The 14,098-nt window shown below is 43.5% G+C and overlaps 2 protein-coding genes across 3 annotated transcripts in view; one reads left to right on the top strand and one right to left on the bottom strand.

The window, feature by feature from the left end:
• Positions 1 to 593: 593 nt before the first annotated feature.
• Positions 594 to 4,854, top strand: VPS29 (VPS29 retromer complex component). 2 transcript variants are annotated; one of them, XM_074554154.1, is made up of 4 exons: positions 594 to 751; positions 3,615 to 3,806; positions 3,970 to 4,205; positions 4,505 to 4,854. In XM_074554154.1, exons 1-4 carry the CDS (start codon positions 749 to 751, stop codon positions 4,620 to 4,622), a joined length of 549 nt encoding a protein of 182 aa, XP_074410255.1. In that variant the 5' UTR covers positions 594 to 748; the 3' UTR covers positions 4,623 to 4,854. The 2 variants fall into 2 exon arrangements, with proteins under 2 accessions (XP_074410255.1, XP_074410254.1); XM_074554153.1 differs by lacking the exon at positions 594 to 751 and adding an exon at positions 1,015 to 1,144.
• Positions 4,855 to 5,514: 660 nt separating this feature from the next.
• The window catches only part of KNTC1 (kinetochore associated 1), a 34,016-nt gene continuing 25,432 nt past the window's right edge, over positions 5,515 to 14,098 (bottom strand). The window contains exons 50-64 of the mRNA XM_074554144.1: positions 13,305 to 13,515; positions 13,114 to 13,223; positions 12,590 to 12,639; positions 12,168 to 12,246; positions 11,458 to 11,576; positions 11,195 to 11,330; positions 10,836 to 10,931; positions 10,140 to 10,196; positions 9,729 to 9,783; positions 9,584 to 9,647; positions 9,006 to 9,135; positions 8,029 to 8,118; positions 7,348 to 7,493; positions 6,503 to 6,593; positions 5,515 to 6,270 (exon numbers count right to left, since the gene is read on the bottom strand). Of these exons, the coding sequence (XP_074410245.1) occupies positions 6,223 to 6,270; positions 6,503 to 6,593; positions 7,348 to 7,493; positions 8,029 to 8,118; positions 9,006 to 9,135; positions 9,584 to 9,647; positions 9,729 to 9,783; positions 10,140 to 10,196; positions 10,836 to 10,931; positions 11,195 to 11,330; positions 11,458 to 11,576; positions 12,168 to 12,246; positions 12,590 to 12,639; positions 13,114 to 13,223; positions 13,305 to 13,515 (1,482 nt within the window). The 3' untranslated portion in view covers positions 5,515 to 6,222. The remainder of the gene's footprint in view (positions 6,271 to 6,502; positions 6,594 to 7,347; positions 7,494 to 8,028; positions 8,119 to 9,005; positions 9,136 to 9,583; positions 9,648 to 9,728; positions 9,784 to 10,139; positions 10,197 to 10,835; positions 10,932 to 11,194; positions 11,331 to 11,457; positions 11,577 to 12,167; positions 12,247 to 12,589; positions 12,640 to 13,113; positions 13,224 to 13,304; positions 13,516 to 14,098) is intronic.

The following is a 14,098-nucleotide window of genomic DNA, read 5'->3' as shown; positions in this document are numbered from 1 at the left end:
CCCCCCACTCCCCTCACGGCCGCGGAGGGCGGGAAGCGCCGTGAGGGCGGGGCGCGCGGGGCCCCGGATGTGGAACCTGGGGGTTGTGGAAATGCGGAATTATGGAATTGTGAAATAATGGAATTGTGGAATTGTGGAATTGGGGATTTTCCCGAGGTACCCGCAGGGATCTTCAGCCCAACCACTGGCCCTGCACAGACACCCCGACAATCCCACCCTAAGCGTTCCTGAGAGCATCGTCAAACCAGCCGCTCCTCGGGTGCTGCCCCTGTCCCAGAGCAGAGATCGGAGCTGCCCTCAGCAGCACCAGCCCAGGGACAAAGCCGGGAAACGCCTCCGACCCAAAAGAAGAGAAGAGCTGAGCATGGGAAGCAAGAGAATCATTAATAATAGAACACTAATTAATAATGTAGCTATGTATCTTGTAGCCAATGAACACTAATCGTTTTGTTTCCTGAAATGCATAAATAGTAAAAAGAATTGATAGTTGAGGTGCTTGGTTTGTGGAAGACCACGGAGCGCCTAGGCTTGCGCAGCTCTGAAATAAATAAATAAATAAATAATCAGTTTTTGTCCCTCTTTCTCCTCATTACCGGCTCGTTTTGGGCACAACTCTCGTTTCACCTGTGTAAAAACCCAGCCGGCGGAACGCGGCACGGACGCGCTCGGCGCTCTCTTGTCCCTTCGCAGGCGCCGTAGCGGGGGCGGCGCCGGGCGGTTCCGGGAGGGCCGGAGCGGAGCGGGCGCGATGGTGAGAGCGGGGGGACCCCGGGAGCGCCCCGGGATCCCCCGGGCACACCGGGACCCCCGGCACGGCCACAGCAGCCGGGCCCGACCCTCCCGGGCTGCGGGAGAGCGGGCGGGAGGGCGGCCCCAGCTGAGGCGAGGCCCGCAGGGGGATGAGGGCCGGGCCGTGACTGCACGATCTCCTTTTATAATTTGTATTAATTTTATCGTAATCGCATTAATTTTTTAATTATTTAACGCTTCTTTCATAACATCGACAATTCATTAATTATGATTTGCCCGTTCATTTGGCTGTGTTTTCTCTTCTGTTGCTTCTCTCGTTTAACATTGATCATGTTCCGCCCCGTTTCTCATGCCCTGCAATCAACTCCTCCATTCCCACCAGGCTGGGCACAGAGTAAGTCACTCCTCGGCTCTCCTGAAACACCTGGGAAGGGAAAGGCCCCTCGTGTTCCTCCGAGCCACTGGCAGCTGGCTCCGATTCATTTAGGGGCTTCTAGCCAAGCAGATCACGCCCAAAATTCAGGTTTTTTATAATTTTTCTCCACTGCTTTAAGCTCTAAATACGTGTGGTGATTAAACCTTGCAGTGCTGTTCATTGGGTTTGGCTACTGCAATGAATGGGAGCTGAAATGGGGATTTTGGGCAAGTGTGGGGCTGGCATCAGTCTGTGCTGAGAGCACACGGTGGGGTGTGAGTGGCAGGATAATTTTATTAATTTTATTAAACATCAAATACATAACTGCTACTGCGCACTGAAATCCCTCAGGCAGCAGTAATCAATCTATCTTTTGTCACTTATTAATCCAAATCATTGTTACTCATTTGTTACTCATCAAAGACCATCAAAAATGTCTTTTTTTTCCCTCTTGGTTTTATTTTGTATTGGTCACTCATTGATTAAAAAGCTTTTGTATTGCATTGTCAATACCATCAACCATCTGTCCCCAGATGGGTTTGATGGTGGCACTGAGATGTTCTTAATCTAAAAAAAAAAAACCCTAAATCAATCAAAAATACCCCCCAAGCTCCCTCTGCCTTCTTGAGGACTGTTAGCCTCATGGCCTAAAAACCCATGAGGGGAAATAATCTTTAAAAATAAAATTTCCTAGCCTAGTTATATTTATTTCTAGAAATAAATCTGGGCTGTGTCCTTTACAAACACATTTGAGGGTGTCCTTTAGGAACTGCCTCAGTAACCTGAAGGGAAAGGTAAAAATCTCTTTAATTTGGAGCCATTCCTGGAGTTCCTAGGGCTGAGTGTCTCCAGAGCAGTGCCATAACATTCCCTGCTTTACAAAGCTTCTCATGCCCTTTTTGCACAATTAATTTGCCCTGTGTTTCTTGCATTATTGCTTTATTTGCAGATTTAAAGCCATGGCCTTGCATCGTCTCAGTCCTTGATTTTGAAGCCCCCATTACATTTTTATTCTGGCATCTGAAACTGTAAATGGATAGAAGTGGTGGCAGTGGCCTGGATTGGCTTCTCTGCAGTGCCCTGTTTGTATTTTGTTGTTTTTTTTTTCAGTCTTATTCAGTTTTTCAGTGGTTTCTACCATGAGGACTCTGAAAATGCTTCCTCTTCTGGCCAGCTTTTAACACTTGCTGCAAATTTGCTGCTTTTAAAAAATATTTTGGGTTTGTTTTTTTTTTTTTTTAGTAAGGGGAGAGAAGCTTGGATGAAGAGATTTATTTAAGAGAAGTGGCTGCAGTTTAGCCAGGTCTGAGAGAGAAAAAACTGGGATGGTTTATGGCATCTCCCCAGTTTGTGTAAAATACATCAGGTAATGCCAGAGGAATGTGTTAACAGTGCAGCTACTGCAGTGTTGGCCTTCAGCAACAAACCACAAATCATTCTGGTTGCCAAGCCCCCTCTGCTCGTGGCCTGGTGGAGCAAAATCCCATCCCATCCTCACTGCAGCAGCTTTGGGTGCAAGTGCCAGGCTGGGGACACGGCAGGGGACACTGCAGTGCTGGCTGTGCCCTAACCCTGGTGTGTCCCCTCTCTCTGTGTGTCGTCTCTCCCTGTCTCTCTTTCCCTGTGTGTCCTCTCTCTCTGGCCCTGTGTGTTCCCTGTGTGTCCCTCCTCTGTCTGTCCCTGTGTCCCCCCTCTCTCTCTGTCCCTGTGTCCTCTCTCTGTCCCTGTGTGTCTCTCCTCTCCCTCTCTGTACCTGTGTGTCCCCTCTCTGTCCCTCTGTCCCCTGTGTCCCTTCTCTCTCTGTCCCTGTGTGTCCCCTCTCTTTGTGTCCCCCCTCTCTCTCTGTCCCTTTGTGTCCCCTCTCTCTGTCCCTTTGTGTCCCCTCTCTCTGTCCCTTTGTGTCCCCTCTCTCTGTCCCTTTGTGTCCCCTCTCTCTGTCCCTGTGTCCCCTCTCTCTTTCTCTCTGTGTCCCTGTGTCTCCTCTCTGTGTCCCTTTGTGTCCCCTCTCTCTGTCCCTGTGTCCCCTCTCTTTGTGTCCCCCCTCTCTCTCTGTCCCTGTGTCCCCCCTCTCTCTGTCCCTGTGTCCCCTCTCTCTGTCCCTGTGTGTCCCCTCTCTTTGTGTCCCCCCTCTCTCTGTGTCCCTGTGTCCCTGTGTGTCCCCTCTCTCTCTGTCCCTGTGTCCCCTCTCTCTGTCCCTTTGTGTCCCCTCTGTCCCTGTGTCTCCTCTCTCTGTCCCTGTGTCCCCTCTGTCCCTGTGTCCCCTCTCTCTGTGTCCCTGTGTGTCCCTTCTGTCCCTGTGTCCCTTCTCTCTTTCTCTCCGTGTCCCTGTGTCCCCTCTGTGTCCCCTCTCTCTGTCCCTGTGTGTCTCTCCTCGTCCCCTCTGTCCCTGTGTGTCCCCTCTGTCCCTGTGTGTCCCCTCTGTCCCTCTGTCCCCTGTGTGTCCCCGCAGTTGGTGCTGGTGCTGGGTGACCTGCACATCCCCCATCGCTGTAACAGCCTCCCGGCCAAGTTCAAGAAGCTGCTGGTGCCTGGCAAGATCCAGCACATCCTGTGCACGGGGAACCTCTGCACCAAGGACACCTATGACTACCTCAAGACCCTGGCTGGGGACGTCCACGTTGTCAGAGGGGACTTTGATGAGGTAATGGCTGGGTTTTTGGGGTGTCCTTTAAGGGTTTTACATTTGGAGTTCATTCAAGTGGTGGAATGAGTTCCTGAGCTCTCCCCTTCTGGGTGGTGCAATAGGGTTGGGTTTAAATAGAAATCTCTCTGATCTGGGTTTGGTTTATTCTCTTTATTTTTAGAACCTGAATTATCCTGAGCAGAAGGTTGTGACTGTTGGACAGTTCAGAATTGGGCTGATTCATGGCCATCAGGTGATCCCCTGGGGTGACATGGCCAGCCTGGCCCTGCTGCAGAGGCAGTTCGATGTGGACATCCTCATTTCAGGGCACACACACAAATTTGAGGCATTTGAACATGAAAATAAATTCTATATCAACCCAGGATCAGCTACAGGAGCCTACCATGCCTTAGAGAAGTAAGTGAATGTTGAGGGGATTTCTTTGTTTGGGTATTTGGGGTTTTTTTGGTACAAAACTGAGCTACAAACTGGGTTAATATTTGTGATTTAAATGTCAGGGAGAGGATAGTTAGAGTTGTATAACACAGCTGTACTTGCTTATCTGGACTGAAACATGAAATGCTCCCAGCCTCAGATCTCTGTGCTGTACTCACAGAATTAATTCCCATTTTTCTTTAACTGATTTCTGAATAGTGGTAAAACACTAAGGGGGTTTCATACACACAATCATTGTGAATTGTTTCCTCTCTTTCCAGCAACATCATTCCTTCATTTGTGCTGATGGACATCCAGGCTTCTACAGTAGTTACATATGTCTATCAACTAATTGGAGATGATGTGAAGGTAGAAAGAATTGAGTACAAGAAATCCTAAACAATGTTTTTGCTTGTCTGGTATTTTTACCATCTCCTTCTGAACTGCAAGTTCCAAACTTGCTTGCTCGTTTACAGCCCTGCACTGTCTCTAACAGCTCAACAATGTAACTTCTTGTCATGAATTTAAACAACCTTGTGTTTGCTTTTCTCTGTATGATTTGTAAAATATTCCATGAAGATAACTGTCTGAATACTGTTCCTTAATGTAATAAACTCCACTTCATAGAAAAGCTGAGCCTGGTGAGTGCTGTTGGGAGGAATGCAGCAGTTGTGGGGGTTTGGGGTTCCCCTTCCAAGGGGCTGGAACAGAGATTGAGGGCTCTGGGCTGGGTTTGCTCCAGAATCCAGTTTCTATTGAAATGTCCCAATTTAACATTCTCAGCTAAGCTCAAGGAGTGAAATGGTTTGATAGACTCTGGAAGGATTACAATTACCTTGTGATTTCAGTAGAGTTTGACTCTTTCTCTGATCAAAGCACTTTCAGCTCTCCCTGTGCTTCCCTGAGTGATGATCTCACTCAATCCATAACCAGTGAGGTTTTCCTTTATTTGTGCTCACATCTGACTCCATTTTTGTGCTCTTTGCTCCATGCACAGAGCTGTCAGTGATGGAATTCCATCTCTGTGGAATTCCATGTGACTCTTAAAGCTGCTGAGGAGAAATCTGGGTTGTTCCAGGGCAGCACCCTGTGGCTGCTCAGCTCCCCTTTCTCACAACTGCTGTGACTTTCCAACAAAACAGATTTTTATCTTTGCCTCCCCCAGCAGAATGTTTAGGATGGGGGCAGTTCCCTTGGCCTTTGGGTTATGACTTTTCCATCAGCTGGAACACTTCTTTCTGTGTCATGAGCTGAATAAATGACTCATTTCTATTCCAAATAAATCTGCTTTGCCCTGGACAAAAAGACATTTCAGGCTGGTGTCTCAAGAACCTCTGGCTAATTGCACTTCATGCAGTCAGAGCAAAGTTGAAAAGAAAACCTTGGCATGTGAAATTCAGGGAATTCCACTGACTGGAACATCAATTTATTGACAAACTCATAATTAAGAGGTTTATAGAATATTGTAAGGGGCCAAAATAGATGCATAAGGTTATTTCTATTTAATTTACACTGCAAGGCTAAAATTGACACAAAAGTTTATTTGTTTTGACTGTAAGGCCAAAATTGATACATAAGTTTGTAAAGTTACACTTAAAATTTGTCTACAAAGTATTTTACATGAACCACAGCCCCTGCAGCTTTAGAAAAGTTTATCCCAGTGATGACAAAGTTCTGTTGCTGTGGGTGACATCTCAGAGAGGTCCTGACAGCAGGACTGAACACGGGGAAATGCAGAGGGAAAGGAAATGAACTTTATTCCTTCCCAAAGTTAAAGTGCTGAGTATGAACTGATGACTCCAAACAGGAAATTCTGCTGAGTCTGAACTGTTGGTGTGGGGTGGAGAAAGGAGGAGAAGCAGCCTGGAACAGCTGGGAAACGTGGGGAGGTTGTGGATGCTCCTGGTGAAAGCTTTGGGGTTTTGGTCTGGTGTTGTGAATGCACAGCCCAACCTCCTGCAGGACAGGGAGGAGGGAAAAGGGGAAATCTCAACCCAATTTATGGCACTTCCAGGACACAGGACCCCTCTGATGCATTCAGGTACATCTGGAAGGGCAAAGAACAACATTAACAGGCTTAGGAGAATGGGATGGGATCCAGGACACAGAGGTGGTTCAGGTAAAATGAATGATTTGAATTAATAAACAAATATTTTATTATATACAGTATATGTTACTAAAGTAGATCAGCTGAAAAGTATTTTTGCAAGAAGTTGGGTGCAAATCTTTAGAGAAAAAGGAGATAATACTGCCTGAGGAGGAGAGATGGTTTGTTTTACCTGCAGAAGGTGAGGTGCTGGGACATCTGCCACAGCAGGGTTTCCACATTTCTTTTGATACTCTTGAATCAGGGCTGTTGCATCATCAAGGCTGTAAGAGGTAAAAATGGATCAACTTTGTCAAATTAAACTCTCTAAAAAGCTAAAAATTTTTACAACAGAAGCAAAAAACCAAAGTATGATCCCACAGATGGGCCCTGTCATTTCCCAGCACAGAAGACAAGCCTGGCTTTTCCTTGGGGCTGATAATAAAATCAGTAAATAGAGAATTTCAATGTTTCTTGGTTCCTGTCCCAGTGTGAGTGTGGGAGCAGTGCCAGGGCTGGCTCTGAGTGTGCCCAGGTGTGAGAGGAGCCCCAGGTGGGTGGGGCCCAGCCCAGCCCAGCCCCTCTGTGATTTCAGTGGAGCACAAAAAGGGCTTTTGGTTCCTGAAAACCTCATGGCACAACCACCAATTCTCAAGCCTTCAGTACAGGCAGCTCATTTATTTTTTTCTGAGTGTTTTTATTGCTGAAGTTGTGACTCTGTGATGCCTGAGCTGCATTCACCTAAAGGTAAGGTCAAGGTTTTGATTATTTCACTCTGGTTGTTTCTATTTTAACTGCATTTGATCTGCTGCTAGTCCAGGCCTAACAATCTGTTACTTGGTCTTGAATGGCTGTAAAACTCTGTCCTAGTGAGGTGAAATTTATTTCTTTATTAACTTGGCAATACTTAAAAATCCTTGGAGACTAAGTATTAAAAAACCTCCATGACTTCAAACAAAGGAAAATGAAATAAAGCTGAGATTTAATTCCTGCAATTGCAACCAGTTACAGTTGGTTTTTTATCATTTATTAACTTACCAGTTGTTTTTGGCAAAATAATCCACCAGCTCTTTAATTCTGTGGGTGTTTATCAGGTGTTGCTTTAGCAGTGGATAATATTTGCTTTTCCAGAACTGCTCATAGAGCTTCTCGTTGATGATACTGTCCAAAACCAAAGAGCTGATCTGTGGATTTAAGTGTTAGTAATGAGAAGTGTTAATATTTTAGACAAATGAGATTTTACTTCTGAATGGAAAGAGCTCATAGTTTTCATATTGGACTCTATAGAGAATAGAGGGGTTTTTTTACATTTTATTTAAGTGCTGTGAAAGGCAGATTTTGTGGAAACTGATCCCAGATTCAGAGGGAAGGGAGTTAAACTTGGCCATGGGGAGGCAGCTCAAGGCAAGGCAAAAGTGCAGTTTTAAAAGTGCAGTTGAGGCCTTTTAGCCTCAAATATTTATTCAGGAAAAACCAGGTGGTTCTGCTGCCCTCCAAACAGGGACAGCCCAGAACGTGGCTCTGGGTATGCACAAGAAGTTTCTCAGCTGAACAACATAAATAAAAACACATTTTACAAGCATTTTATATTTTTTGAGCCTTCAAAGTCAAGTAAGGCTGGGCAAGATCAGAGGAGAGTGAGGAGAAGGTTCTGTGAACACTTTTCTATCAAAAAAGCCTCCAAGTCAAAGGGAAGTGAAGTAAATTTGGTTTATTCACCTGGGAAGCAAATGCTACCAGCTCTCCAGTGTCCATGTGTTCATCCAATTGCTGCAGCACAGTTTCTTTCTTACAGGTTGATAACAAACCCTTGAGAAAATAAGTTACAAAACCTTATTATTCTGTGATTGATTAAAGCAGGAACACTCCCTTCAGAACAGATATTTGATTTATTCAGAAATCTTCAGAAATTCTAGGTGCAAATACAGAATTACCAAACCAGGATCTGTGTGCTTGGGCTGAAAGTGTTGCTTTGAACTCTCTCCAATGGAGTTTTGCTGTGGCTGTCAGAGGATTGTTTGACTCCTTGCCAGCAGGTTGTGTCTGACACTGCAGCTGTGATTTGGGGAAACTTTTCTGAGAGGATTTTTAATGACTGGAAATGAAAGAATTTCAGGTGCCTTTACTGGTCCCAGTTTGTTGATGGCAAATATGGGAACAGCCTCTAATGCTTCATCTGGGAGAACAATGCAGGGCAGAAATGAATGGAAATAAATGAGAAAAGCAGGGAAAATGTCAAAGTTCACGGATGGTGAGGACATGGCTGTAAGGCAGAAGGTTTCTGTCAGAGCTGGTGCACATCAAACACCTTCCTTGGCAGTCAGGAGCTTTCAACTCAACACCCTTCCAAAGCAGGATTGAGTGCTTTTATTACCATCTGCTCTGCCTTGGGTTTTACTGGTTTTGTGGTTTTTTTTTTTTTTTTTCCTCATATGCTTTATGGGTGGGATCTCATAAAACATCCTCAGATTCTCTAAAGGCAAAGTCAGATGACAAAGCCACTGGGGGTGACTGAAGTCTTTAAAGAAAAAGGAGGAAGTGTTCACAGGATCCCTTCAGAAGCCTTTGGGGGTGGCAGATGTTGAGCATTTATCAGCAGGGATGTGCTGGAGTGAACTGGAATTCACCTCTGACTGAGCAGGACATGCTTGAGGACATTTCCCTTGTAGAGACAGGACACAAAACTTCAAATTTACCTGAATTTGCTGCTGTCTCTTCTCAGAGTGAGGAGTGACCAAGAGGCAGCCCAGGGCAAAAGCTGGCAGGCCCAGCTGGGTGTATTGTTTAGCAATTCCCACAATGTCCAGGTCAGCCAGGACAGGACACCTGCAGGGCATCAGGAGGGAAAAATCTCAGGGCAGTTTTGCTCAGAGCTGTCAGCAAACCCTGAGATTTGGGAGTCAGGTAGGACAAGGCATTTCTGCCTCACATTAATGCCAGAAGTGGCCAAGCAAATTGAAGTTTCACAGAATACAAACCCATGTGGAGTTTCTAAAAGCCCAAATCACACCTCCAGTTTCTCTTTGTAAATAGCCCATTTTGAGGGCTGTTGTTGGTCACCTGCCCAGAGCAGAGCTTTGGCACAGATGTGTGTGCACAGCAGTGCAGGATCCCTCTCCACATAACCTTCAGGGTCCTTCCCAACCCAAACCTAATTTATTTCCCAGCTAACTTTGGTTCAAGTCGGGCTCTCTGAGCTCTGGTGGGTGTTTAGAGCAAGTCAGAGCACTGAGGTACTGAAATAAGGAAAAACTGAGCAGGGCTGGGAGCTCACCTGAGCAGGAGCACAAAGCCCTCCCTGCACTCCTGCAGCTGCCTGGGACTGGGTGGGCACGAGGCTGAGAAAGAGAAACAGAACAAGGTGGAGTAAATCTACAAGCAGGTTACTCCCAGGAGCAGGGCAGGGAGTGCAGCCCTACCTGTGAGGAAGGGGGACAGGACCACGCTGCGCCAGGCCCGGCTGAAGCTGGGAATCTGAGGGCAAAAAAGTTTATTTTCGAGTTATAACAAAAACCAAATGTGTAACAAACACAGACACCCTGACCCCCTGCTCCTGGAGGAAACCTGTCAATATTCCTTTTTATTTATCCTGAATTATTCCCTAACGTTGCTTTCCTTAGCTCAGACTCCAATATTTAGGAATATTCTGTCACTGTTTACTGATATAGTAAACTTATAGATAAATATATATATATGTTCTATCCAATGTTTGATATACTGTCATAGGAATAATAGCAATTCAAAAAGAATCTTTTCATGGCTGACACACAAACACTCCAAATTCCTGTGAAGTGAAGAAAAAGATGAGGAGCCAGATAATATTTGCTTACCTCCCATAATGAAGGAATCCCAGTAATTGCAACCAAAACTCTCCTTAGATACTGAATCTGGAAGAAAAAAAATCAAATTATTTGGTGTTTCTGAGGATTTGGCAATAATCTACAGAAAAATGTACATTATTGGCAAATTTAGCTTGTTTTGTCTGCAGGATGCAAACTTAGAGTTTCTCAAGGCACCTGTGCTCCTTTGACACCTATGGAAATTTGTTTAGTAAATTAAATTATCAACCCCACTGCCAGGTACATCTGTTACCTCCTCAGCTGCAGCACTTTTCCATAATGTCTGACAGGCACAGGCTATTAGGGTTCTGAATGGCAGCAATCAGGATTTCCATCACCAGAAATACATTTTAGGGCTCAGGTGTGTATGCACACACATGGAAATACATGTGTGCACAGTTTGTAGGTATTTGCACACAGGAACGTGCCTATTGTGTTATAAACTGATAATAATATGAAGAAAAATTTCAGTTTATTATTATAGGATTTAATCTGAAAGGCTTTTAAAAAATCAAAGTATAACAATTTAAGATCAAAATTCAAATTCCTCAAATCATCACCAGCTCAGTATCTCAGAGCAACAATGGTTTATAGTTTCTGTATCCACCCTGTTCTTCACAAATCACTGGATAAACCAAACCTTTTTCTGCCCTTTCTGCAGAGTTTTATCCTTAATAAATTCCTTACCATGTTGAAGCCCAGGAGTTTCTGCAGGAGGCCATTCCAGAGCTGGGGATCATAGACTTGGTATTCCAAGCTCAGCTCTGTCACCAGTCTCACAGCCTGAAGGGGAGCAAGGATTTGCTGCATTTTAACAGAAATTCATCACCCTCAAACCTTTCCAAGCCACTTCCAAAATTATTGCACACATGGGAGGAACAAAACCTAAACCACCTAAATGTGGTATTTTATTTTCTAATTGTAGAAAGGGTAAAGCTTTTATCTGTCATTTCCAGAGTACATGGAAGGAAAATGTTTAGAAAAGGCTGAGAGGTGGAAATTCATAGAGTGTGTAACAAAATTGAGAAAGGATTTAAAAATCCTACCCTGGGTTCGTGACTGTGGTTCTTCCACAGCCCTTTAATCATCCCTTCCTTGGGGCTCTTGTGGAATGATTCATAAGTGTAGGGAATATTCAGGATCTCAAACTCTGCCAGATAAATGCAGCACTTCAGAAAATACCTGTGAAAATAATAAAAAAAAAAAAAGCAGGAGTTAAGTGATGGTTATAATTCAATTTAATCCACATGAATCCAAGTTCAGGATAACACTGAAAAATGTCCTTGAATGTGTAAAAAATTCCTCTTACTTGACTTTCTCGATGGGTTTCTTGAAGAGGGATTCCACAGTGGGGGTGTCTGCCAGGTAGAGCAAACACCTGAAGGCTCTGGTCCTGTGAGCAAAGGTCAGCTGGGTGTCACCAAAGGGCTGAGGGGGAAAACACAGTCCCAAAGTCACCACTGCTGCCTGAACAGCTGGAAAAGGTCATCCCAAGTGTATAAAAACCCTCTGGTTTTCTAAATTTGAGGTTATTAATACAGGCAAGAAAAAAAATGTGATTATTACAGCAGGAATATTTGTGTTATATACAGAATATTTGTGTTATATACAAAATATTTGTGATTATTGTAGCACAAATGTCATTAGGTGTGGCAAAGCTGGAGGTTAAGGTTCTGCTGAAATGATTTTACCATTCTGCTTTCATTCCTCCCAAAGTGAGCCAATGTCTTACAGCAGCTTAAGGGACACTCTAGCCAATGTTTCATGGGGTTGTTTCAGAAAATATCAGCAATAGGTTTAAAAAACCCAGAGTTCAAGGGCTGCTCTTGAGTTAATAGCAAAATTCAATGAAAATCAGCTTTAAGCAAAGGTTGGTGAAGGGAGGAAAACACAGCTCAAATAAATCACAAACCATCCAGAACACAGGCAAAGGCCAGAAGTTGAAGCTCTTGCACTAAAGCAGACAGCATTTGATTTTAATAAGAGATAAAAAGCTAAAACAAGAATTTAGCAACTCACAGATGTGTCAGATGTTGTAATTGCAAAAAGCATTCTTGAACTGTAATCCATAGGGCGAGACTGGAGCAGGTAAATCACCCTGAAAAATGGGTTTGGTTTGAATGCAGGAACAGCTACTGAAATACAGCACATCAACTGCCATTTAAATGAGAATATTTCACTGTCAGAAAGAGAGCAAGGATATGAAAAAGGAGGGGAAAACCTCCAAAATGCTACTCTTAAAAACTTACAGATGTAAGTTATTGTCAGTGGGCTTTTGTGGTATAAATAAATATGGGATGACTCAAAAGTGATGTCAGCAGAAAGTAAAAATAAGAACAGTGAGCTCTGAATCACCCACCCTATGTCAGGTGTCTTGAAAAACCCATTTTGAACTGGTTAGTTAAAAATAATTCACATTACAGGTAGGAGAACACACACACCTTCTGAGCTCTTCATCCTCCTGCACATCTCCAAGGATTTCTTGGGTTTTCTTTAAAAAGAAATGAAAATGTGGATGAGTTTGGATGAACAGCTGGGTTTGATGAGGCTGATGTATTTACAGCTGCTTTCCCCTTCAGGCTGGCTGCACTGAAGGGAAGGTTTGAATTTACACAGAGAGAAGGAAAAACATTTCCAATCCTTCTCACCCCAAACATTGCTGTGCTGTTTCAGGGATTTACTGAAATCTGAAATACAATCATGAGTACTACAGGCAGTTTGTGCAGAATAACCTCAGGTTTTTTTGAACAAGTGGAGGAAAAAAAGCCCATATTTTATAGAATTATATTTTCTAATTTTATAGATTTATATTTTCAAATTTTATGGAATTATATTTTCAAATTTTATGGAATTATATTTTCAAATTTTATAGAATTATATTTTCTAATTTTATAGAATTAAATTTTCTAATTTTATAGAATTATATTTTCTATAATTTCTATAATCCAGCCCCAAAGTTTCTTACCCCTGGGGGTGGTGTGCTTGGACACAGCCACTTGGCCAGCAGCTTGTCACAAATTTTGTTCATGTCCAAGTTGTTAATCTCAGCAATCTCCTTGGCTGCCATGTGGATATCTACAGGAAAAGGTGCAGAAAATGTTATTTCCAAACCAGAATTTGAGTTTTTTTAACGAGTTTCTCTTTGCTCAAACTCACCTGGGTAATCTCTGCCAGCTGGATTTTGGAACCTCTGGTCTATGCTGTGGTGTTCATACAGTAAAACAATCAGATTTGCTGGTTTCCCTATGGATTTTAGATGCTCCCCAGTGTTCAAGTTATTTGTTATCAGGACATTTTCTGTTGCTGCTCTCTTATACTGCAAGTACAAATTCCTCTGGAGGACTTCTGCTTTCTCACGTGGCTCATCCTTTAGCAAAACACCAGAGTTTTTACATTAAAAAGCCTTTTTTACTCAAAAAGCACAAGAAAAATCATCTTTTTACAGACTGGACAGCAGGATCTGCTGCTCAGAGGTGTCCCCACACCTGCACCCACAGGGGTTTTTCTGCAGACAGAGAGGATTAACCTTGCTTAACATTAATAATTAATAATTAACATTGCTCTAGCTTGGAAAGGTATTTTGAAAAATTGCAAAGCTATGTTGTGGAAGAGCCCAATAAAATATGTACAAGTAGGTAAAACAAGAGATTTTGAGGTAAAATGTAGAAGAAAAAAAGTTTGATATTAAAACTTTTGGCTGCTCAAATTTCAGTTAAATTTTGGCATAATTCTCTCTGATCATGGGACTTAGTACAGAAAACTGTTTAGGGTTCTTTGTGCCTCAACAGCTCCATAGGAAGTTTGAGATTTTTAATCAAAGCTGAGATTCTTATTCACCTTTCCCTGTGAAAGGAAACCATGTTAAAACAAGCCTGAGCATCAAGTGAAAGCAAATTTTCTTTCTATCTAACCCTGCAAAGAGCTGAAGAGTCTTGGAGCTGTGAGCAAAA

This window comes from Zonotrichia albicollis, chromosome 18, assembly GCF_047830755.1.
Source record: "Zonotrichia albicollis isolate bZonAlb1 chromosome 18, bZonAlb1.hap1, whole genome shotgun sequence".
NCBI classification, from domain to species: Eukaryota; Metazoa; Chordata; class Aves; order Passeriformes; family Passerellidae; genus Zonotrichia; species Zonotrichia albicollis.
The sequence above is the reverse complement of the archived record's forward strand: the minus strand, read 5'-3'. Positions and strand labels throughout refer to the sequence as shown.

What these genes read in the sequence shown, in the direction of transcription:
- VPS29 (XM_074554153.1), top strand. Translation starts at nt 1,100, where the DNA reads ATGCCCTGCAATCAACTCCTCCATTCCCACCAGGCTGGGCACAGA. An exon ending in TCAGAGGGGACTTTGATGAG is followed by an intron (nt 3,807 to 3,969) that starts GTAATGGCTGGG and finishes CTTTATTTTTAG; the next exon opens with AACCTGAATTATCCTGAGCA. An exon ending in GCCTACCATGCCTTAGAGAA is followed by an intron (nt 4,206 to 4,504) that starts GTAAGTGAATGT and finishes CTCTCTTTCCAG; the next exon opens with CAACATCATTCCTTCATTTG.